The sequence below is a fragment of the Leuresthes tenuis genome, unplaced genomic scaffold, assembly GCF_036924035.1.
Source record: "Leuresthes tenuis unplaced genomic scaffold, fLeuTen1.0.hap1 SCAF_19, whole genome shotgun sequence".
NCBI classification, from domain to species: Eukaryota; Metazoa; Chordata; class Actinopteri; order Atheriniformes; family Atherinopsidae; genus Leuresthes; species Leuresthes tenuis.
The window spans coordinates 28,257,858-28,284,108 of NW_027325373.1; the positions used below are offsets into that span (position 1 = coordinate 28,257,858).

At 41.4% G+C, this 26,251-nt stretch overlaps 1 protein-coding gene across 3 annotated transcripts in view; it reads left to right on the forward strand.

Moving 5' to 3' along the window:
- The first annotated feature begins 574 nt into the window (after nucleotides 1-574).
- The window catches only part of LOC140276746 (DNA repair protein XRCC4-like), an 88,851-nt gene continuing 63,174 nt past the window's right edge, over nucleotides 575-26,251 (forward strand). For 2 of the 3 annotated variants that reach the window (XR_011909051.1, XM_072371547.1), the window contains exons 1-6: nucleotides 575-664; nucleotides 6,194-6,334; nucleotides 6,850-7,040; nucleotides 15,294-15,460; nucleotides 23,908-24,039; nucleotides 24,303-24,442. Coding sequence is in view for 2 of the 3 variants with exons in the window: in XM_072371547.1 (XP_072227648.1) it covers nucleotides 6,196-6,334; nucleotides 6,850-7,040; nucleotides 15,294-15,460; nucleotides 23,908-24,039; nucleotides 24,303-24,442 (769 nt within the window). In the remaining variant the exon portion in view is untranslated. Of the gene's footprint in view, nucleotides 665-2,495; nucleotides 2,639-6,193; nucleotides 6,335-6,849; nucleotides 7,041-15,293; nucleotides 15,461-23,907; nucleotides 24,040-24,302; nucleotides 24,443-26,251 lie in introns of those variants that run through there. The other variant, XM_072371548.1, reaches the window with a different exon arrangement.

Sequence of the window (26,251 nt, forward strand, 5' to 3'; positions counted from 1 at the left end):
CAGACTTTTTTTGTTATTTTCATACAACCCCACTAATTTCACTTTCTATGAGGTCAGGTGTGCGCAGCTTGCTGTTTTAGTTTGCCATCCTTTGAAATTGTCCACATTTACACAGCCAGCATGAAGCAACATGAAATTGGGAAATAACTAATACATATTTTCTAGTAGTATCATGACAACAGATTCACATTACATTTCATTTCTAGAAAAATTGTGATGTATAAAAGATCCAAGCATAAATCTGTAATTTAGTTCTTTGTTTGAACTTTTATTTATGAATATATTTATGAATATATTTATGAATCTGATGCAGAAACACACTAGTTCTAGAGTCATGTTTCCCTATGTGTTCCACCAGCTTCCTTTTAATGACACTTTTAAATAATATGAGGACTAAGGATACTAATTGTTGCAGTTTTTCAGAGGAATCTATGTCCATTCTTGCTGAATCCAAGATTTGAAAGGCATCTAACCCCGCAGTGGTGGTAAATAAAGACCATTTTTGGGGTTAAGAGCGGCTCAGTTGCTCAGGTTGTGTCGCTTAGTGATTACGTCATAAACTACGCCTGTCGTGGTGCTGAGCTCAGGCTCAGTTGTCACATAGACCAAAAACTAGAATTTCTCCAGAGATATCCGCCACAGGAGCGACGCGGTGCAGCTTCAGGTAGGAGGGAACCCCCTAGATGTTCTCCGAAGTGTAACCAAGCCGTTCTTTTCCGGTTGTCTCACGTGCCACTGTCTGTGTTTACAAACATCTCGTGCCTCAGAGGTTTGCTGTTAGTCTGGTTACGGTCTGTTCGGTCTCGTAAACCAGTAGATTTCTGGGTCTTTGGATTCTAACAGTTTAGAATTCTCTTGTTTTCTACTCAGATTGTTTGGAGGAGAAGCAGCTTCGGAAACACGTTTTAAATAACTCCTTCAGATACAATAAGGCCTTGGCTGCTTGCTGCTCGGGTAAATTTTAAACAGAAAAGACTTTGGAGGTCGAAAACATACATTCACCACAACTTTAGGTGGTTTTAAACGACCCAACGACATGTTTTCCAAACGTCACAAACAAGACAAACTTAAATTTGTTAGAAATCAGAGGTATTTAAAGTGGTCTTAAGCAATAGTTCTCCAGGCTCTGAACTTAAGGGATGAACCAGTGTTGTGTCGACACAGAACAGACAACTTAGCAAAGAAGACATTTTAAACTGGATCTTTAGGCACTTTGTTACCAGCAGCCTGTCACAAAGACACATAATTTGTTCCCATTTCTTTAGCTGCATCTATGAAAAACAGCAAAGAAAACACAGTTTGACAGACAGAAAATAGGATTTCTGCAGCAACAAGGTGATTCCCAAAGAGCTATTAGCTGAAAACTTGGCATATCTCAGCATGGTGTGCAGTGTGTCCTTAAAACATTTGAGGAAACTGGACAAGTGGAGGACAAAAGAAGAAGTGTCAGGCCTAAAAAACTATCTCCAGCAGATGAACAGGATCTGAAAGTGATGTCCTTAAGAAAGAGGAAAAAATCCAGCTGTGACCTGACAGGACCTGAGAGATGCATCTGGACCTTCAGCTGATCCATCTACTGTTGGCCCAAGCCTCATCAGAAATGGTCTCCATGGAAGGGTGGCTGTCAAGAAGCCGTTCTTAAGGAAGGGAAACAGGGAGAAAAGGCTGAGCTGTGCCAAATGACACAAGAAGTGGACTGAAAATCAGTGGCAACAGGTCTTATGGCAGGATGAATCCTCCCCAGAGCCCATTTGGTTTTAATAGCTTAAAGTATGGAAAGTATATGCCTCAAAATTCACTGAAGACAATATAAAAGAGAATCTAAAGTGTTGTAATTTTTAAAACATATCTTTTTATTAATAAAAAGCCTGGAAGACCAGTTGCCTTTATTCAATCTATGATGACTACCATGACCTTGCTGACTGAGAATCTGCACCAAAAACCAGTTTGAAATAACTTGAACAGAGAAAGTTACATTATGTGATTGTTTTGCAAATGACAAAGTGACAGTTGGAGACGGACTGGAGCTGTAGCAATACTCTTTATACTATATAATACTATGCAATACTTTTTTTCCTGAACATTTTCTGGTACCAGATACTTAAATTGTTCCATTTTGTTTTGTCCTGAAACTGAATATCTTAGATTTTTTATTTTTATTTTTTTTTAGCCATTGATTGGACAAAACAGAACATTTGATCTTTGGTAACATCTTTGGTGTTTGAAAGTTCCTCGTGCCCTAATATTAACCTAAAAAAATGAGGTATTTGTTGAGTGAAATATGTGCAGACCTCTGGAGGAATGAGGGTGATTGGTAAACACTGGTTTTCCTCTGAGTCCTTTAGTCGCGTAATGACCAAAATGAGCAGAACTATTGTAAATGATTAGTCCAGCAGCATGCAACCGTGTCATCGCAGCTCTGTAAACACTGTAATGCTCTAATACTAAGCCTCTCATTATGTGCAAGTACAGGCTGAGCAGAGAAACTAGCCCCTCAGTTAGCCGGACACTAATGACCGACCTGTGCAGCATGCAGCCAGACGCATGTCTCAGCAAAGCACCACAGCAGCCAGAACTGAAGCTACATCCGTCCAACACCTGCTTCTCAAGCAAATGTTTGCACAGCCTGAGAAATGAGGTGCTGCAAAGTGTAATTTTGTACTATTTAAACTCTGTTTTTTGCAGCAGGATGTTTTAGAGCTGCTGCTGTACGTTTGTAACAGGTTGCAGCAAGAGATTATCTCTGTAATCAATTATTTTATTGACTATTCCATCGATTAATTGAGTAATTGGATAAGAAACAACATTGTGCTATTGTGCTAAGCTAACTAGCTTTTTCAAGTATTTTCTCTTTTCTTTTTCTTTGAAATGCTCACAAACTTTAGATAATTTTCCTCTAATTTCGCTCCTCGTTGTTTTCACTGGTTTCCTCCATCAAAGCAAGCTGCTACAAACGTGCGCATGTTGTGTAACAGTAAAAACTGGAAACTTTGAAACAGGGAGGCCGCTAAGCAGAATGTGTTGGTGGGAGTTAAACAAATCATTGAAGCTGATAATTTACATAGATTTTTTTGTAATAGAGTTAGTTGAGGAATCGTTTCAGCTCTGGCTTTGGGAATGTTTACAGTTGTTCTCCATCTTTGCTGTGCGCCGTCCTCTCAGCTTTGTCTGAATCTTAACAGACTCCGCTGTTTTCTTTTTTATTTCATCTGGTTCAGGACGATCATATTTTCGTCTGTCCCAAAAACACTCGTGTTATATCTGTGCCGAGCCATAAGCTTACCCAAAAATACACCACCTTCTCAACTGGCAACAAGGAAGATTTGAGCTAAAGTGTGGCAGTTTGTCTTTTTGCAAAGATCATCTTTATGGAGGAACATTCAAACTTAATAACTGTACAAGCATGGACATAACGTAATGGCGTAGAGAGAAACTAAAATACAGATGATCAAATCAGACAGTTTTACACAATAGAACATAAAAAAACATGTTAAAATGTTCAAAGTGAGACATTTTACCAATTCATGGAAAATATGAGCTCATCTTGTATTTGATGGCAGCAACAGGTTGGATCTGGGGCAACAAATGGCTGGAAAAAGTATGTAGAAATGAAAGGAAACTGCTGGAGGAACAAGTTGCAACTAATTGAGTTAATTGGCAACAGGTCAGTAACATGATTGGATATTAAAAAGAGCTCAGTAGAGAAGCAGAGTCTCTCAGAAGTCTCTGAGGCTCAATAATCTGAAAAAACTGTCTATAAATTGTGGAAGAGATTCAGAATAATGTCCCTCAGACTTTGAATCTTTTCAAGATACAATATTCTGTAGATGATGGAATATTCAGAGAATCTGGAGACATCTCTGTGACCTTCAGGCCCCCAGGAAGCTCTTCATTAAAAACAGACCTGATTCTGTCCTGGAAATCACTGCCTGGGCTTCCAGAAATCATTGTCTGTGAACACAGCTCACTGTAACATCCACAAATGCAGCTTAAAGCTCCATCATGCAGAGAAGAGGATGGTAATCATACAAGCTTGAATAAGGGCAACTGGATTTCTTCTTGGATCTTGAAGACATTCAGCTCAATTATTTACATTAAAAACAGAAAGTTTAGCCTCTCAAATACTCTTGCTATTAAATGTAAAACCTGAAAAGAAAAAGATTTTTGTGGACGGTTTTGAGTTTTGAGCAAACCCTCAGTAAGCCACACATGTTCAAAGGGCTCGTCTTCAGTTTGGATGTGAACACCTTCAAATATAAGCTGTGAGACTGCATTTCTTATAACTCTAACTTGAATGTTTGGGAATTCTGTTTTAGTACAGCCCGTGAAAACTGGACGTTTACTCTTCAGAGATGTTAAAATACCTTTATGTGGTTGACGTAAGTGAAAAGACAGAGGGCCTGCTGTGGTACTGTTTAAGAAGCGTTTAAATACTTTTTTGCTTCTCCACTCTGCAGTCTTCTGAATCAACAGGCAGGCATTGTTTTTCCTCTTGTGGGGGTGTTTATGCTTCTTCTGGCCAAGCCTTATGGGGTCTCTGATGGTTTACAGATCTGCGCCCCCTTTGGCTCCCCAGTAGTCCCTCTGCTCTCGCTGTAAAACAATAACTCTGCCCCCTGCAAACACTGCTGCCCAGATGAATGTCAGAGTAGCTGCTGTAAAATCAGATCCTGCTGGATCCAGGCAGCAGAGAGCTGGAACAGCCAGGAAATCTGGGGTCACATCATCACTAACCAGAACGGTCATCTCACAATGAGCCGTTTTACTGGTTTGGGGTTAAATTGGAAGAAATAAGCTCATTCTCAGTCTATGAACCTTATGGCCTTTGGTTTTACTAGGATTTACGTGCAAATTTGAACCTCAGTAGTTTCTATGCATTAAAGTTGCAATTTTGTGCTGATTAATTGTATTAGACTACTTTTGCTCTGTTTATGTACATAATTTGAAGATCTATATGTTGACCATTTAAAATATCAAGCTGACCTTACTGTACTAAATATAGGAGCAATGTTGCTCATTAAAGTTCAGCTGTACAGGTGTCTCTGTAACTGGAAACCTGCACATCTGAAAAGGCTCCATCAATGTTGAAAGGTATATACAGGTTTTAGAGCAACATCTGCTCCCATCCCGATGACATCTTCTTCAAGGAAGGCCTTGAATGTTTCAGATGGACAAAGTCAAACCACATCCTGCATCTATTCCAGCAGCATGGATTTGTAATAGAAGAGTCCAGCTCTAATTTAAGTTTAAGAAAGTTACCTAAAGGTCCCCTGCCTTGCTTTCCTATGTTATCTTGGTTTTCTGCAGTGTCATATTTTGGCTGCTGAGTTTTGAAGGTGACATATTGTCCTTTTTTTACAATTTGACACAATTTTCTAAGGCCTTATTGAGACATACATTGTATGTACGTTGCCTGTCATCAACACCTAGACATCTGCTGTGTAATTTAATGCAGTAACACAGACATAATGAAGCTATTCCTGCACTCACACCAGAAACACTCCAGCTCTAGATATAGACAGTTACTCAACTGATCCCAGAGGGAAACAGTTTAGCAGTGTAGCTGTAAGTTAGCAGCAGATGCTAATAAAGAATGCTTTCTCATCAACACCAACAATGAACCAAACCGGAGATGTACACAGTGTAACTCGTAGTAATGCATGTGTGCTGTTAATTACTGTGTTTAAACAGTTTGTATACTGTATTAACCTCTTAAAACAATTGTACTTGGAGACCTACATCTCAGTCAGAAACATGCCGATTATTCTGTCCTGGCAGTCGTGTCTGATGCCCCAGTGGAAGGGGTGATGGTGTATTTCCCTCTTATTTTACAGTTCATGATGTTTTTCTGGCTGCAACATTTAAGGAATCAGTCACATGTTGTGGAAGGTTGATCTGTTTTGTTCCGTTTTTTGTCAGTATACGGGTTTAAAATGACTTGGTGTAAAATTGATTGCACAGGTGTTTTGCACCTCGGCTACACGATCGCCTTAAACAGATTACCTGAAGATGATTCCCAGACTAAGTTGATGGTTTTATCGCATGATTTGTGTTGTTGTGGATGGCAGCCAACGCTGGATCCTGAGCGCCTTTCACGGTGGACACACCACTTCCACCTGATTTTCTCTGAGCGATTAGTTCTGGATCAATTGAGTCTCTGGCACTTTAACATGTGTGTTCTATGTCTCTGCAGGAATGCACACGTCTGTGTGTGAAATCAACACTTCATCTGAGTCTGACTCCTACTTCCTGCGTGTGGACTGGGATGGGCGGAGCCTAGGCTCAGGCTTCCAGATGCTGCTGACTGATGGACAGGATGCATGGAGAGGAGAAGGTAAAAATCTCCCCCAGCGTGACATCTGTGCACTTTTTACATGACAGATTTATGCTCATCTGCTGCCTGGTCAGCCTCACTTGTGCGACCGCACACATTTTTCTAACTTCACTTGCTTTGGAGAGTAAAATCGTGGACACTTTGAGCTGCTTTGCAGAGGATTTATGAGGGTCAGCTGTCATCCCGGATTCAGGAAGATGCTGGAAGCATCACACAGGCCCTGCAGGTCTTTCTTTAGCTGCGCACTGGCTCACGTTAAGAGTCATTGTTGATGAGTTTCACATGCATTCGGATGATTCTGCAACACCAGCTTCATGTTTGTACGCTCTCACCGATGCAGGGCTGAGCCAATTACTAAAGATGAGCAGCAGCAGGTTAAGTGTTAAAAAACAGCTTTACTACCAGTGAAAAGATCCTGCAAACCAAGACCAGTAAAAATGTATTAAAGCTGTGATTAAAAACATAAATTATTAGGTGGATTATTTGGAGATTCCTGGTTGTTTCTGTGTGTGCAGTCAGCAAGATGGAGGTGAGCAGTGAGGCTGAGGAGCTGGAGATGAAGAAGGAGAAGTACATCCACGACCTGCACCAGGCGCTGACCGGATCAAAAAACTCCACCTCCTACAGCTTCACATTGACGCCTGATCCACCGAACCACAGCGGGACGGTGATGCTGACGTACGAGAAAATGCAGAAAGAGATCTCAGTAAGTGCTGCTTGTCTGATGAAACTGCTATAATATGAACACAGCTCAAGTTGGGAGAGGGAATGATATCTTTTTGAGTTTCCCCAAAAGTCACAGAAATTCTTCTTGTATTCTTTTTTTGTACATTCTTATAGGGCAAGTTACCATATTTGATCACTTGTGCACACTTTAAAAATGTAACCCCCAGCATGCCATGGCAGTAGAATAAAGTCCATCAGCAAGGGTCACATGACTTCACAAAAGGTGAGGTTAAACTTTCTCTAGGGTTAGTTTTGAGTGAAGTTTAACCCTCTGAGGTCTAGGATCATGCAGGCGTGATCAGATTGCATGACGTCATTGTGGCGTCATAGAAAACAAACTATGTCACCTGGAGCACTGTCATCAGCTTGTCATACACCAAGTAAAACCGGAGATATGATAGTTTCAATTTGGTTGTAAAAAAATATTTATCCGATCGTAAAAAAGCGCGGGATGGGAGGGGCGGGGATTGCATTTCTTTCCATATCTTCGTCATTTTTTGTGATTTTAGAAAACGGGAAAAAGTGGTCGAATCTGTTAATACTACTCTACGTAACCAATGTACTAGAGACATCTTACATCGATCACGGGATGCGGCGAGCGCCAAAAAAAATCGCTGAACCGGAAGCCAACCGCGGTTGTTAGCGGCGGACATTTTTGAGGAGAAGACGAGTGTTTTTGGAAGAAGAAAGAAGACAGAAGAACAAGATAACTGAGTTTTTTAGAGAGAAATGAAGCTGTCATTGGATGTCAATCAGGCCCTCAGGCTGTTGTATGCCGAGAACGACAACGAAGACGATGTAATTTCCTTTTCATCGTCGTCGGAGGAGGAGAGCGGCGATGAGGATGAGGAGGTGACAGATCCGTCTTTTGTCAACAGCGACGTCGTCGGTAATGAGAGATAAGTCATACTAATCATGAATATTTGTAGCGTTTGTTTTGTTTACTGCTGTATTGTAAACGTTATAAAACTACCTGATAACGTTATATATTTATGTAGGTTTATGTGTCCAGAAGAGCAGGGCTGAAATGATAAATACAGAGCTGGGTAAATGTCCGTCATTTTGTTATCTGAATTTTCATACTTCTTTCAAGGAGATGAATATTCTGATTTTACTAGTGTGTATTTTGAGTTATATTTAATGTTATCTATGTTTATTTCTAGTTGTATGTATTTATTTATACCTGTAAGGTTTTTTTGTAAACTGAGTATTCACATTGTTGTAAGGAGCCAGAGAATTACAATGTTAGTGCCCACATTTGCATGGTGGTAACAGATTGTGGCATTGTACACATTCTGTGGGAACAGATGCCAGCCTGAAGGCCGCAGGAGTTGCCTACATTTCCACCAGGTCGACAAAAAAAGAAATCTCACTCCCTGGAAGTGCCAGTCTTGTGATGTGGCGCTGTGTGTTGTTGTGGACAGAAACTGCTTTGCAGAGTGGCACAAATAAAAAAAAAATAAAAAACTTTGTCCCATTGTTTGTATATTGTTTGAAATATTTGTATATAGTTTGATTGCATCTCAATTTTACCTCTATTATTACATTTTCACTATTTGGAACTCTGGGAGTAGCTATTTGAGACTCTGGGAATACAAAGCACTGTAGCTCTCTGTGTTACTTTGCACTTACTTTATTATACATGCTTTTATTTGTATAATGTATTACTTTATTTAAATTTTACATTTATTTGTTCATATTTGCAACCTATGTTACCCTTTTCAAGTTCAAAAGCAGTTCATTGAGCATGTTTGTGCTTTTTATTGTAATACAAATACAAGTGTTTTTTTAAAATTCGGATTTGGTCATTTCTGTGTATTTTTGGGCTCAATGTGTTAATAAAGTAAATCAAAGGGAAAAAGTAACTATTAGATCATATAGATGAAGTTGTGCTGAAAACAAAGATACCAAGCATGGGTAAGTATGGGTATATAAAGGCAAAAGTATTCAAAAACGACCAAAATGGGCTCAGACCCCAGAGGGTTAATTCCGTAATCTCCACCCGCTGCTCAATAGCTATTTCGGAGTTTGGAATGGAGGTGATAGGGAAGTCGATACCTCTGGGTATTCATGAAGTCTGAAAAACTATAAGTGGTCCCATCTTTGATCAATATAACCAAACAAAATCAAATGATTATCTTTGAATGTTTATGTACCTAAATGTGGAAAAATGGAGTCTTCAGGAAGGTAAATAATGAGCCTTTGAAGCAAATAACTGCTTTACTTCTGCCTGCATTGTTGGGGTTTTGTTGTGTGAACACTGTTTTTCTGTGTTTGGAAACTCTGAATAATTCCTGCTCAGAGGTCAGATTTGTGAACACACTCCCTCAGGCTTTAGACACAAACCCTGGTTGTCATGGAGAGTTTTATGACAGAAAGGAAATGCAAGTGAATCTGTTGCAATAAAGGGGAAGTTAATCGATGCTGCAGTTTAAAAAAAAAAAAAAAGAAGTTCTTCAGTTTACAGAAGTGTGCAGCAGTGTGTCATTAGAGCTGTGTGAGGGTTTCCTTCCTTTTCTGACATAAAGTTATGAATCATAATGAGAGGCTTCAGTGTGATGCCGCTGATTCCCTCTAATCTGAGCTACAGAACACCAGCAGATCCCAGATTAACACCCTCACAGTCCCACACAGGTGTTCTCTGAGCTGGTTAACATGCCAGATGTGTGTGTGTTTAACGAGACCTACAGGAGGACTGTCGTAAAGCGGTAACCGAGTAAGAGATGAGTTATGAAATTAATTTAAATTCAATTCAATTCAGTTCACTTCAGTTTTATTTATATAGCGCCAAATTACAACAAATGTCATCTCAAGGCACTTAAATGATATAGTCCAATTCAAGCCAATTGGAGTTCAATTCAATGTAATCATTGTCCAATTATATCCATCAATCCATCCATCCGGGTAGCGGGGGGGCTGGAGCCTATCCCAGCAGTCATCGGGCGAAAGGCGGGGTACACCCTGGACAGGTCGCCAGTCCATCACAGGGCCACATAGAGACAAACAACCATGCACGCTCACACTCACTCCTACGGACAATTTGGAGTCACCAATTAACCTGACATGCATGTTTTTGGATGGTGGGAGGAAGCCGGAGTACCTGGAGAGAACCCCAATTATATCCATTTAATTAATTTCAAAATAATCCATATAGGGGGGGTGACAGATGAGGCCCCCAAGCGGTCGAGGCCTATAGTAGCTTAACTATGGGATGTTTCTTTCAGGATCACCTGAGCCATCCCTAACTATAAGCTTTATCAAAAAGGAAAGTTTTAAGCCTAATCTTAAAAGTGGAAAGGGTGTCTGCTTCCCGGACATTTACTGGCAGCTTATTCCACAAGAGAGGGGCCTGATAACTGAAGGCTCTACCTCCCATTCTACTTTTAGAAACTCTGGGAAGAACAAGTAAACCTGCAGTTTGGGAGCAAAGTGCTCTGTTAGGAAAATATCTTACAATGAGATCTTTAAGATATGATGGAGCTCGGTCATTAAGAGCTTTATATGTGAGAAGAAGAATCTTAAATTCTATTCTGAATTTAACAGGGAGCCAATGAAGAGAAGCTAAAACTGGAGAAACATGATGTCTCCTGTTAGTTCTCATCAGAACTCTGGCTGCAGCATTTTGGATCAGCTGGAGGCTTTTCAGAGAATATGTGGGACAGCCCAATAATAAGGAACTACAGTAGTCCAGTCTTGAAGTAACAAATGCATGAACTAGTTTCTCTGCATCACCCTGAGACAGGATGTTCCTGATTTTAGCAATATTACGAAGGTGAAAGAAGGCAGACTGTTTTATATGCGAGTCAAATTATGAATTCTTGTCAGAAATAACTCCACGGTTCCTCATTGTAACTACATAACTAGACAATGTAGTTACAATAACTACATAACTAGACAATTTCTCCCTGAAGCGCTCAGATCCAAATATAATGACTTCAGTTTTGTCTGAATTTAGAAGCAGCCAGTTCTGAGTCATCCAAGTCTTTATGTCTTTAAGACAGGCTTGTAGTCTGACCAACCTTTAGAAGCACACGGACAAGGGATTACTGTGGAAACCTTTGTCAAGCACTACAATACAGAGCTCCATTCACAAGCTTTACTGTGCAGAAAAGAAGCCTGATGTTAACCTCGTCCAGAGGCGGCGTCCACTTCTCTGGGCTCGGAGGCGTCTGGGATGGACCGTCACACGGTGGAAACGTGTGCTGTGGTCAGACCCATCAGTATTCCACATCTTTGTTGGAAGAAATGGAGCAAAGAGCAAAAGCAGCATCCAGCCTGCTGTCAGCAACCAGTCCCTGCAGCCAGGCTCTGTGATGGTATGGGGTTGGATCAGGGGGCAAAGCTCATTTCCACTTCTGTGATGGCAGCATTAATGCAGAAAAGTTCACTGAGATTTTACAGCAACATATGCTGCCTTCAAAATCACATTTCCAGGGACGTCCCAGCATTGTTCAACAAGACAATGTAAAACCATATTCTGCACACTTTCCGAAGGCCTGGCTGAGGAAGAAGAGGGTACGGGTGCTGGACTGGCTGCCTGCAGTCCTGACCTGTCCCTAATAGAGAATGTTGGAGAACTTTGAAATAACCACCCCCCCCCCCCCCCCCCCCCCCACCGCACCCCCATACTGTTGCACACCTTAAGACGTGTTTGCAGGAAGAATGGGACAAAATAACAGCTGAAACTCTTCAGAACCTGGTTTCCTCAATGTCTGAATGTCTTTAAGTGTTCGAAGAAGGAAACATTCCAAAGTGGGAAAAGATTCACTGTCCCAACTGTTTTGGGTTGTGTTGCAGGCCTTGAATGTAAAAAATTATATATATTAACAAAAATTAAATCAAGTTGAAGATATAAAAGATTAAATCATTTGAGTTCAGTTCACCGTGTCTGTACTGAAAAGTTCAAACAAATTTTTATATTTTCCACACAGTCCCAACTTTTTCTATTTCATTTAAGTGATATTTAAATGCTTATAGCCCTTAAAATGTCATTAAGAAACATGGTAGATTAACTACAGCCAGTAGATGTATTCAGAGGGTTGAAAAAACCTCTTCCGGGTTTCATGTACAAGTTTGTTGTAATGTGTTATTCCTGTTGCTCAGAGAAGAGCGTTACCACAGCCCTTTTTGTTTTATTTTTCTGAAACACTGCTTAAATTATTGTTAAGGGTAACACCCTGAAAATGAAGGCAGTAGATTTAGAGAATGTGTAGCTGCTCACATTTCACCCAAAATGAAACTCATCAGCAGTTAGTTTCTGTGAACATGTGAGTCAGAAATGGCTTTGAAACCGTAGTGTCTCCATACAAACATCAATCCCCACATCAACACTGTGTGTGCAGCCAGCCAACCGGCTTCAAACCCATCAATATTAGGTCTGACCGAGTGCTCCGCAACCCTGACGTGAGCACGCAGGTGACAACGGAAGGTCGAGTTTAACCACAGACTGAATGATGCAACCTCTGGAAGTGTTTCAGCAGCTCAGAAGAGGCATTTCTATTTCAAGCAGTATTTCACTCAAAGCTTATTTACTTAACATTTCCAGACGGTGGTGAAGTAATAACTGGCAAATCTGAAACACTGAGAAGAAACACAGAAGGTGGGAAGAGCTGACTCGGTTCTCTGTCAGTGACCTCCGGAGGATTCACAACCGTAAATAAGCCGTGAAAACTAAATCTCACTGAAATCTGAAAAAATCTGAAATTGGACACTAAGAACCCATGACATCATGACATCCTGTCTTTGAAGTTGATATGTAAGCAGAAAAATGGGCAGCTCCAAGTATTTGACGACTTTAACGAGAACTGAGTTGTCATGGCTAGTTGGTTGAGTTCCAGCATCTCCACAGCTGATGCAGCTGATGTTCCCAGTCAGCAGTGGTCATGGGTGATCGAGGCTCCATAGTGATCCATATTGGGAGCTAAGGCCGACCTGTGTTGTCTGATCCAATTGAAAAGCTTCAATAGCTCAGTTTGCTGGATGGCATTTCTGAAAAAGTTCATGATATTGTGTTGCATAGGGGGAGTGCAATGGACACATGAGCATCAGGACTTAGATGGTAGAAGGGGGAGACTCATATCTGGACTCATACCTGGAACTTCAGAATGTCTGAATACGATTTTTTAAAATTTTATTTTAGGAAGTTTAAGCTCATCCAGGAGTTGATGCCTTTCAAACACGCAAGCAGCGGCAACAACAAACTGCTCTTTGAGGGATTTAAGGGTCAATAAACTTTGACATCATCAGAAAAACTGTGAAAGGAGAAGTAGAGTTTCTCAAGGACTGCAAGAGTCTGCAGATATAAAGAAAAGAGCGTTGGGCCTTTTCTCTTCACAGGTGAGTGGGGCCCTTCAGAAGAATAACTTCACCGGTGGACTGAAACCGTCGGAGTGTAGAACCTTTTACTCCAAACACAGAAGTAGTCTTGGGCTCTAACTTTTCCGGATCTTTGTCAAATCGAGCATCTGTGAGATGTGCAGGACGGACTTGGCTGCACAGCACAACGCACAGGACTTAACAGACCTGCTACTGACAGCTTGGAGCCACAGCAGAACCTTCATGTGTCTAAAGGAGTCCACACCTTGGTAGCAGATGAAGGACCTACTCAATATCAAGTGGTGGCTTATTGGTGTATTATTTATTAATGTTTTCTTACTTTAGATTTTATACCTTAAGTCAAACATGAAATAAAACAAAAGAAGTTACAGACCTTTACTCAGTGAGCATTAACTGGGTCTATCTGACTCTGTATGCCAACAGCTCCTGGTACAGACCTCAGTTATCTCACCTCTGACTGCCAGAATCAGATTCAGATCATTAATGCTACCTACAGAGTAACTTCTTTGGGTTCTCAAGTGAAATCCAGTTTCAGGATTTGATGCATTTCTTTATTACAAAGAACACTGCTGATCAAATGTTTTAAAGATGTTGTGTTGGAATGTGTGTGTTGCATATTTCATTGGACTGACTCAGTCTGCAGCTCTGTCTCCTCCGTAAAGTTACATTATTTATGGAGTTTCTCACTACAGAGTTCAGCAAGGATGATAAATGTCTTATCTACGTATTTAAGGAAAAACTTTGTTTCTTTGGAGTCTTTACGTGTCAGTGAAAAGGTCATAAATACATCATTCAGCTTTAACCAAGTAATAAAACCCAAACTTTAGAGTTGAAGTCATCAATCTGGGTGTCTGGGAGTCAAAGGGCAGAATTAAGTTAGTCAAGAAATACGCTCAGAGGTATTAAACATAGGAACAAAAACACGTTCCTTTAATGTGTTTGTAAAGAAGTAAGCTGGTAAAATCTGTGATTTTATCAGGCGTCTGACCTTAAAGCAGAACTTGGATCAGTAAACATCCCTTTCTGTTATATTAACTGAAACTGTCACATTACCCCGACAATATTAAATTAGAGCGTTTCCTCCGGCTCCTCCCTGTAAAGTGTCGGTGTAGATTCTCAGTCATCCAGATAATCCTGAGTTTGAAGAAGGGCAACTGGATGACTTCTGCTTGGTTGTTGAAGATGTTTCACCTCTCATCCAAAGAGCTTATTCAGTTCTGAACTAGTTTCTATGTCAGGGTGGTGTTTCTGGGAGTTTTACACTGGTCTGTGACTTCAGACACCCTAATAAATGCTCCCTGGAACAGAAAAAAGGGATTTTTAAAAACATTTACTTAGCAATTTGTTTTCCAGCTGATAACTTTGCTTGTTACTGTGAGCCAACCACAGTCTCTGGAGTTATACCTCACACGATGGACAGTCCGATCTCATGGTTATCTGTCACTGTTGTAGGTTTGTTTAAAAGAAGATAAAATGCTCCCAATGTCTGAGTGACTGAATTACTTTGTTTTAACATATTGATGAAACCATTGTTTGTGTCTTATCACGTGTCTGAAAAGTTTAGATAATTTCTTTATCCTTTTAGATCAGCCAAGCTGAGCGTTTGAAAGGTTTGTTTGTTCTGATCAGCAGTTTAAGTTGGCTGGGTTGGAGTGGGTTAGGGTTAGTGGCCAACACTTTTCTTCTGAAACATCTTAAATAATAAGTTATCAATTTAGTTGTTTCAGTTACATTTTAGGAGATTTAATTTGTATTTGGCTTAACAAATTCAAACCTTCAAACTAATAATAATTATTATATTAGTTCAGAATGGAAATAACTAGCCCAAAGAATAGAGATGTAGTTTCTTTTTGGCTTAAAGGGACCTAATGGCAGATTAATTTTCTGTTTCTTCCAGTTCAGGCTGGGCTGCGTCTCGCTGAAGGCCGTCGCTGATCCGGTGGAGGCAGTGAGGGAGCTGCTGCTTCACGGTCTGCAGCGGGGAGACGCTCTTCAGCAGCACAACCAAAAACTCGAGGAGGAGAACCAGAGGCTGATACAAGAACAGCAACGCATCACTGCAGAGTAAACACACACACACACACACACACACAGATGAGTCCAGCTGCTGATGGCAGGAACAGTTTGGAAATGTTTATTGAAAACATCACATGGACATTTCAGCTCAAACTGTTTAAACCTTATGCCATTTCCAAAAGAAAATATGACTTGACGGAAAGCTTGTGACTACTGTGGCAGAATATGACTTACTGTGTACTGTAAATCCTGCTTGAATCTGCCCTGAAGTGTTTTACGGTTATACGTAACGCAATAATTAAGATTAATTAATTTGTGTAATAATTAATTACACAAAATTTAATGCGTTAAAATTTGACGCATTTTAATAGCACTTATTTTTGGACGTTCATGACTTCGGACATAGGCGGCGCCAGGGTAGGGCCAAGAATTGTGTTAGCCCTACCATAAAACCAAGAGAAGTGCGGAGTCCAACAGCACCTCCACGTCAGGCAGCTGCAATAATTTGAATATCTCAACCTGGTGAGTTTTAACATTGTTTTTGGAAACTTTGCTGACTTTGTTATTTTGTTTTGCCTGTTGCCTGTTTCATGCTCTTCCTGGCTGCAGTCTAGTTGCCTAATTAGCATATTTAATTGGTCGTGGCTGTGTTTTGACTTATGGCTGTTGTGTGGTAAACTATATATGGCTTTAGGACAACTTGACTATTAATTATACCGTCTCTCTCTCTCTGTCGGGGTCTGTGTGTGTGTGTGAGAGTGTTTCTAGCTGTGGGAGGGTGTTGTTTTATTGAATATATATTCACATTGAAATTATGGCATTGATTTGAGCCCCACCGCTGTATGGGTTAGCCCCACCGTAGTTGAACCAGAAAAAATACTCTGGTGTCGCCACTGACTTCAGACAACAACAAACCACAGTGAACAATAGTCAAACGTGAATGAAGAAGCTGATGAGACCGCTTCGGTTGGCCCCGTGGATGGGAAATTCTGTTTTAAAAAGCAGACGGATGGTCGGTAGCGTAGTAGTGGGTTGTGCTGGCGCCCCGTGTATAGAGGCTACAGTCCTCGCTGCAGTCGGCCCCGGTTCGAATCCCACATCTGACGGCCTTTTACTGCGTGTCATTCCCCCTCTCTCTGCTTTCTGTCTCTTTTTATCTGTCCTGTCTATTAAAAGGCATAAAAAAAAAATGGACGGATGGATGGAAGCGTCCGTAAGAGCACGGTTGGTTAAGCACCACCTTGAAAAAAAATAAACAATGTTTTGTTGCTTAAGCTTATGTATTCAATTGTTATTCAATTGTTATTCAATGGTATACTAAAATCCATGTGAAAAAAAATTGCTTCTCACTGTTTTCAGGTCAAATATATGCGATCAAAAATGCGATTCATTTCAATCAATTAATTACAAAGCCTCTAATTAATTAGATAATTTTTTTAATGATTATATGTAATTTTAGTTTTAATCTAAACTTTTTTTATTTTTAGTGATCTGCTTTTTCTTTACATTTAATTTTATTTTTATTTTTTGACAATGTGCACTGCTACCAGTAGAGCCGTGAACACAAGAGAAGAACTGTTGGCACTTCAACGATTGGACACAGAATTAAACATCCAATTCTGACCGAGCTAAGAAAGCTGTACCGTAGATGCAGCGCTCGAGCAAAACTAAAGGCAAAGAGGCACAACAGGAGGTGGAGGTACAAGCCTTTTTTGCCCTTGGTGATTATGGGGAACACTAACTCGCTACCAAACAAGTGGGATGAGCTAGAGGTGCTTGTGCGGAACAAACGGCTGTATAAGGAGAGCAGTTTGATCTTTCTGTCTGAGTCCTGGCTGAAGTTCACAGCCGTACGAGCGGATCATGACCTGGGTACGAGCGGTAAGCGGAAAGGCGGGGGTATTATCCTGTTTTTAATCAGAGATGGGTTAACTCCCGCAATGTGACCGTTAAGGAGCGGTATGCTGTCCAGACACTGAACTGCTGTCAGTTGGTTTCCGTGCTTTCTATGCGCCCATATACAGTCGTCATCGTTGTTTACATTCCACCGAGGGCTGCACCGACAACGGCGTGTGACGTTATCCATGATGCTGTTGCTAGGATACAGACCCAGCATCCTGAGGCATTCATTGCAATCACAGGGGATTTCAACCACGTTTCTTTATCTTCCTGCCTGACTGGCTTTGTACAGTATTTGGACTGTTCAACACGTGGAGAAAGGACATTAGATCTGTTATGCTAACGTGAAGGAGGCTTACAGGGCAGCGTCTCTTCCACCACTGGGTAGATCTGATCACAGCATGGTCTATCTAAAACACACATACAGACCTTATGTACAAAGACTTCCTGTTACTACCAGATCTTTCAGGAAGTGGTCACCAGAAGCGAGTGATGCATTGAGAGACTGCTTTGATGCCACAGACTGGGCTGATCTGCTGGAGGAAGAAGAAATGGACATTGACATGGACAGGAAGGTCAGCACCATCACTGACTACATTAACTTCTGTAGGGACACTGTGATTCCAGTGAGGACTGTAAGGTGCTATCCTAATAACAAACCATGGATCACCAGTGACATCAAAGACCTGAACCACGAAAAGAGGGCATTCCAGAATGGGGATGGAGAAAGGTGGAGGAATGTACAACAGGAGCTTAAAAATACACTACGTCAACCTAAGGTGGAGTACAAGAAAAAGGTAGAGAGACAGCTGGAGAACAATAACCCCGAGGGGGTGTGGAGGGGCATGAGGACCATCACTGGATACAGACTGAAAAACTCTCAGTCTGTGGAAGGTGATGTGGATGGAGCCAATACATTTAACCAATATTTCAACAGGTTTGATAGTGTGGCTTTTTCCACCTCTGCTGCTGCTCCCTCCACCCCCACAGCTGCTTCCTCTATACTGCTTCCACTCCCAGCTGTACTTCCACCTCAATGGCAACTCGCATCGCCAATCCTCCTCCTCCGCCTGACTGCACCTCCACCTCTGCAGCAACTCTCACCAACAGGCTTCTTCTGTCCAGCTGTACCTCCACCTCTACGGCACCTTCCACCACCAGACATCCTGAGGCCAGCTACACCTTCACATCTGTGGCTGCACCCACTGCCTGGCCCCCATCTCTAAAATTGATAGCAACATCACTCCTGTCATCATCCCTCGGCGACAACCTCTGTCTCTAACTATAGAGGAGGTTGGAGCTGAGCTCAGGAGACTTCAGTCAGGGAGGCTGCAGGCCCAGATGGAGTCTGTCCAAGGCTTCTGAGGGACTGTGCTGGTCAACTAGCAGTCCCTCTTCAGAGGCTCTTCAACATGAGCCTTCAGATGGAAAAAGTCACAGTCCTGTGGAAAACGTCTTGTCTCATTCTGGTTGCCCAAATTAGGGCATGAGACTACATATCGGTTGAATGACTACAGACCGGTGGCTTTGACTCCTTGGTCGTCGCATGAGATTGCAAGTTGCTGAGGATCTTGACCTCCTCCAGTTTGCATACCAGAATGAAAGGAGTGGAAGACGTGATTCTGTACATGCTGCATCGGACATGTGCTTATCTGGATGTGCCTGGTTCATATGTGAGAGTCATGTTCTTTGACTTCTCCAATGCCTTCAACACCATACAGCCTCTCATACTGAAAGACAAGTTTCTCGCTATGGGTGTGGCCCCCTCCCTGACATCATGGATTATAGACTATCTGACTGCCAGACCACAGTATGTCAGGATGGGGAGATGTGTTTCTGGAACACTAGAATGCAGTACTGGGGCTCCGCAGGGTACCGTTTTGGTTCCTTTTCTTTTCACCCTGTACACATCAGACTTCAGATACAACTCTGAGTCCTGCCACATACAGAAGTATTTTGATGATATGGCTGTTGTGGCATGTGTTCGCGGTGGACAGGAGAAGGAGTACAGGGACCTTGTGGAGTGTGCTCCTAAATACCACCAAGCCTAAAGAGCTGATGGTGGACTTTAGGAAATCAAAAACTCCATTCCAGTCAGTCTGCATTGATGGAGGGGAGATAGAGACTGTTCAGACCTGCAAATACCTGTGGGTGCTACTGGATAATAAACTGGAGTGGTCTGCCAACATTCAAGCAGTGTACAGGAGGGGCAGTTTCTCAGGAAGAAGAGACGGCTCGGGTCCTTCAATGTCTGCAGTGACATGCTGTGCATGTTTTATCACACTGTCATTGAGAGTGCACTGTTTTTTGCTGTTGTCTGCTGAGGGAGTTGCACTACAGACAAAAACTGTAGGCGCCTGGACAATAGGGCTGTCGCGGTAACCACAAAAAAATGAAATATCGCAATATTAAGAAGCCCACCGCGCACTGCCCAGGGCCACCGCCATCTCCGCACGTGACCTGATCTCGCCATAACACATGTTGAGAAGGTGACAATGGCAGTTGCACTAGTATCAAAACCAAATGTTACTTCGCCCTTTTGGGAGCATTTCAGCTTTCAGCCAAATGAAAAGGGGGATCCAGCCAATTTAAAGGCAATCTGTAAAATATGCGGCAAAACAGTTCAAGTAAAACAACCAAATGCAACGAATTTTAGGGCTCACCTAGCAAGCTACCAGCCAGCTATTGAGGCATAGCTGCCACCACCTCCTGCCACACAGTCGTGGAGCAGCTCATGTCGGTGCCAGCCGACAGCTTGGAGTCGGCAAGTACAGCAGAGACAGTGACAGACATAAACGCCTAACAGTAAAATAAAAAGTGTTATAAATTTTTTATAACCTTTTTTTAAATGTGTAAGCGCCATGTTTCAGAGGAAATTTTGCAATGAGTTTAGTATTTTAGTAAATAAGAAACAAATTTGCTAGATAGATGGATTTAAAAAGTAAAAAAGAAAAAAAAGAAAAGATGGTGCAATAATATCGCGATATTGAGCCGCCCTGACTCACCGCAGGGGGAATTTCTCAACCACGACAGCCCTACTGGACAAACTGGTGAAAAAGGCCAGTTCTGTGGTAGGCTGAAGGCCTCTCAATGCTCTGTTGGGGCAATGAATGAGGAGGAAATTAGATTCTGTTTTGGAGAACAATAAACATCCTCTCCACAGCATCCTGGCAGGACATACAATGGTCATTTGTCCCCACAGCCACAAGGCTTTTTAACAGTGACTGCTAACATGTTTTTCTCAAATTTATTTATTCATTTATTTATGTATTAATTTATTATTATTATGGCTGTTGTTGTTATTGTTCTAATATACAATCATTGTAAAATGTTAAAAAAGAAAACATTTTGAGCCACTTGACTAATTTTGAATTTCCCCCATTGGGGGATGAATAAAGTATTTTTCTATTCTGTTCTATTATATTTATTTTGTCTGGATACATGTAACAGAAATTGGAGTCTGAATAACTTCTATGTCACTGCTATGTATGAGGTGCTTAATTTACATTGAATATACAGAAGGGTAGAGAAATGAGACAATAAGGGAAAATAATTTCCATTTCTTTTTACTTTTTTGGAAAACGTTCGATTCCAAATGATACTATCGGCTCAATAGTTGGAGGTAATCGTCTTGGATCAATACTGATACTCATCCATCCATTCATCATCTTCCTCTTTTCTGAGGACATTGTTGGGTCTCAGAACCAACAGGTCCAGAAGCGAAACCCAAACATCCCTCTCCCCAGCGACACTCTCCAGCTCCTCCTGGGGGATCTCAAGGCATTCCCAGGTCAGATGGGATATATAATCCTTATGTGGATCTGAGGGAATCTATTGGAGCTGATGAAGCTGTGGGGCCCACAGGTGATGCCAACAAGAAACATATTTATCTGATCAGAAGGTTTCTTGCTATACAGAACTGTGGAGTGACTCAGTTTGTCCATGAACATGTGATGACTGACTGAAACTGAGGAGACCAAAGGCAGACTTCATCCTGGTGGATAAAAGTAGCTCAACCAGCTCTCAGAATCTGTGAATTTTCTACACCCTGAAAAAGGTTTGGAAACTATGTGAGAAGGAAAGAAAGAGGACAATGAGATGATCTGTAAACAATGTAATGCCTACATTTGGCTGCAAATAGTACAAAGTCAACATGTATTCAAAGTAAACACAAGGAACTTGTGCTACAAAAGAAAATGGACCAGACACCGTGAATAATCCCTATAGAGACCAGTGAGCAGTGCTCAGCAACATGTCATGGGGGTCATCAGATGGGAACCTCCTTTCATTGGTGTTTCGTCTAGTTGAGCCCACGACACCTCCAGGAGGCTAGACAGTGATCACTGGCGTCCCAGAGTCACTCCCCTAATGCCATCACCACAACAACCATCTTTTTTTTCTCACAACCACAAGCTACCCCAGCCTCTCACCAAGTGCACACCAGTCATAGCGGGGTGAGGATTCAAACCCTGATTCGGGTAGGGGGTAATGAAAGTAAAGAGGGTGCCAGAGGTGGAGGCAGGACAAGTTACACTAGCAGATTCAGCAGACAAACTCACTTAAACAGTCCTACAATCACTAAAAATGCCAGCAAAGACAAGACCACAGACCAACTCACCTGAAATGGCCACCTGGTTTCAAAAGGCTCACATGGGCCACACCCTCCACTTAAATATATCCTGGATTTCTTCCTTGCTTCTTCCAAGAGTCTGTTTACCCTAAATGCTCCACCTGCTGGGCCCCCAGCTACTATTGCTTCTTCTAATCCAAATACACTGACTGGACTTTCCTGCCTCATCTGACACTTCCTATTTTCCTCACACTTTGTCCACTTACACCCAACTCCCTCAACAATGAGACAACAGACTTTGCAACAAATCCTCTACATCCTACTTCCACTGGACAGATCCTAACTTTCCATCCTCGCTGCTCTGCTTCTGCCCCCAGCTCCACATACCTAAGCTTTTTCCTTTCATATGCTTCTACTACTAAGTTCTCCCAAGGAACAGTCAGCTCTATGAAATAGACTCTTACTCTACTCCTAGACCACAAGACTATATCAGTCCTTAGATTTGTAGAGGCTATTTGCTGGAGAACAACAAACTTATCTCCTAAATCTACCTGCATCTCCCAATCAATCAATATAATAAATCAATGTTGAGACTGAGAATGTTTTTTTTTTTTTTTAGAGCCCCCCTATGAAGGAAAGTTATTTCAGCCGCTTGTATCCACTACCTCATTCTTTGGGTTGTTACCCAGATCTGTGACAATAGGTGAGGGTTGGAACAAAGATGGAGCAGTAAATTGAAAGCTTCTCCTTCCGGCTCAGCTTCCTGAGTCTGAGGTTCAACAATCAGTCGGAGCCTCCTCTCCAACACCCTGGAGTAAACTTTCCAGAGGAGGCTGAGTAGTGTGAATCCCCCTGCAGCTGGACCACACTCTCTGGTCCCCTTTCTTTTCATACATATTACTCTCTATCCTTTAGATAAAAAAACAAAAAAAAGACAGACTAACAAAGAATAACATTTCTGCCATCCAGATGAAATGATCCAACTTTAGATATCATTTAATTTCGGACAGCATAAACATGGCAAAAGCATCCTCAAATAATAAATTAGGAGTTGTTTCTCTTAAATAACTCGTACGCACAACTTTAAAAACTAATCTGTTCATACGAACAGTTCTCGCATGAGGCCCGTTGTGTTTTTACTCATCCCTCTTTCCACATCCTCCTGGGAGAACTTTGGGCTTTCCCAGGTCAGATGAGATAAGTTGCCCCTTCAGCAGACTCTGGGTCAGTCCGGGGACAACCTCTCACATTGGTGCGCCTGGAAAACATAAAAAGTCTCCCGGGAGGTGTCCTAATCGCATGCCTGAACTATGTCAACCTGCCCGATTCAACGTAAAGGAGCAGTTCTACTCAAAGCTCCTCCTCTGAACATGGAACTGAAAAACAACCTTAAGATTTGGAAAAAAAAGTCCAATTTCTTTCTCTTTAAGCCTCTAAAAAACATAAAATGGATGTTATGTTCACTGATATGTGGTGTTTTCTTCGTTTTTGTTTTTTTCCTCATTCCCAGTTGTCTTTAAAGCAGAATTCAAATAATTGTTTGTTCACTTTAAAGTTTTATAAGCAACTTAAAAGCCCTAGATCTGTAAAATGAAGTCTTGCTGGTGATTGTAATTAATAAGGGCCTTCCACAACCTCTGAGTCGATGGTGAGAGTCTCATATTTAAAGACAGTTAAAGAAAGGCTCGTAAAATTTCCAGTGAACAGAAAGTTAAACTGATTTCTCCACCAAACTCAGCAATTGGTTTATTACTTTTTTTAAAACTGAAAAGTCAAACCTTTGCTGCTTTTAATGACAAAACTAATTAATAAAATAGCTTTAGTTAGTTTAGTTCAAACTAAACTTTAGTTTAGATGAGTCATCAGAATGAAAAAATGTTTAGTTTATGTTTTAAAGGTGAAACTGTTCTGTGTTGCTTATCTTGTCTGATTAATTGCTCCATAAAAAGCCTCTGGACTCCATCCATCACTGATTAGCTGTGGTTGTATTGCTGCTGCATGTGTCACATGTGTCCGTGTGTTTCAGGATGAAGCGCTACGCCAGCGGTAAAGAGGCCCTGGAGACGGAGCTGTTCTCTCGGTTTGTCCTGGTCATGAATGAGAAGAAGGCAAAGATCCGCAGTCTGCAGGAAATGGTCACAAACCTGCAGGAAACGAGGTGCACAGCCCGTATTAACCGGGTTTAACTGGTTTACAGGAGCTGCACAGACTCAGCATGCTGTGACTGAAGCTTTTTGAAGCAGAGCCACACAGACGTTTTCTGTTGAGTAACAACCAGGAAGAACATGCTGTTGCTGCTCAATAGATATCTTCACTTATTTGGCTGCAGACCTCTCAGAGTCATCAACTTTGTTTGAAAGTTTAAGCATAATTTTAAAACTATTTATATTAAAAATGTGTTCTGTCTGGTTTATATTGCAGGAGTTCTGACAGACCGAACAACAATAATCCAGGGAAGTCAGAACAAAGAGCAGGTCGGGACAGCGAGGACGATGAGTATGGTGGCAGCACTGATGATGAGCCAGAGGAGCCGACTCCAGCTTCTAATTTACCATCACAAGGTGAAACATTTAACAGTTCTCCTGAACGTACAGGAAGAAGGATGGTTCGAATGAATGAATCCTCCTCATAAACGTAGACATGTTTTCACAAGTTTGAGAGTATTTACAGTAGCAGGCTATTTCTACCTGTAGCAGCTCTTATGTGATGAGTTTTAATGTAAAACTGATCAGACTTCTGCGAAAAAGATTTTCACAAACAACTGCAAAGACACAAACATGCACTGTGAGACTGACATGACATCAAATGAATAAAAATAACTAGATACACCCATACACATAATTACCACGAGACACAAACAACTACAGAACAACCACGTGACCATAAATGAAAATGCAGCCATCAACAAAGAGACATAACAACAAAAAAATGTAAAATGACTGCAAAAACACAGAAAAAAACTAATCCCAGAATGACCAAAAATTATCCAAAGCAAAACAAAATGGACACAAAACAACCATCCATCCATCCATTTTCTATACCCGCTTAATCCGTCGGTCGGTCGCAGAGGGGCTGGAGCCTATCCCAGCGGTCATCGGGCGAGAGGCGGGATACACGCTGGACAGGTCGCCATCACAGGGCCACACAGAGACAAACGAGACAAACAACCACACACGCTCACACTCACTCCTAAGGACAATTCTAGAGACACCAGTTAACCTAACATGCATGTTTTAGGACGGTGGGAGGAAGCTGGAGAACCCGGAGAGACAAAACAACCAGAAAAGATAAAAAAATTTAAAAAAAAGAATCAGTGTCCACAGAATTACTACAAACTAATATAAAACAACAAAAAAATTGGGATGTCACCATAAAAAACAAGACAAATGATAGAGCTAAGATAGAGCTTCAACAAGACAAATTATGACCTCAAACATATGCAAAACAGCCTCCAAACAACAACAGATGTACACAAAAGACCACAAAGATTAATAAAACGGCTTCCAAGAGACACATTATGACCATAAAAAGAGACACAAATTGTCTACAAAATATGCACAAAACAAAAATAAAAAAAATAAAACCACAGTGAGACACGAATGACCACAAATTAAATACATGAGAAAGAACCACGAAACCAGAAACCACAAGGGAAACCAAATAATGTCCTCAGACACAATCACATACAGAAATAAACAACATAAACTGTCACAAACCAACAACAAACAGATATTAAAAATAAATAAATACACAACAGATGTCTTATGTTGCCTCTCTGGGATGTTTTACATGTTTGTGTCCGAGGCCTCGTTGTTTCTACATCACGTTTAGCTGCAGAGTGAGTCCTTCGACAGGTCGATCGATCGCAGATCAGGCGGATATGTCCGCGTTTAATCACTTAAACTGGCAGAAAGTTACAGGTTACAGGTGCTCTGCCTTTGCTGACTGATGGAAAACACCTGCTGAGACGTCAGTGTTGGACAAGATTCAGTGTCGCAGAGAGCAGAAAACCTTCACGTGTAGCATCGGGATGTGTTTTCACAGGAGAATATGACAGATTTAGTGAAGTATGACTGTGAATATGATATTTCTGGGAGCTGTTGTCATGGGAGCTGAGTGTGTTTTGCACCATCACTGAGGCGCTGTGATTTCATTCCCATAAACTCATCATGACATCACTGCAGAGTTATGTCATGCAGAGTAATGGGCTTTCGTGAACCAACATCCCAAAACACCTTTAACTACAAACAGCCTTTAATGTTGACAGTACACTTCATCAGCCTCCAGACGTTCCCTTGCATGCGAGGGTTCAAGTGCCGGGTTATAAGTTACCTTTCTTGCAGTGGTAAGAGTTTTTGTTTCTCTTATCA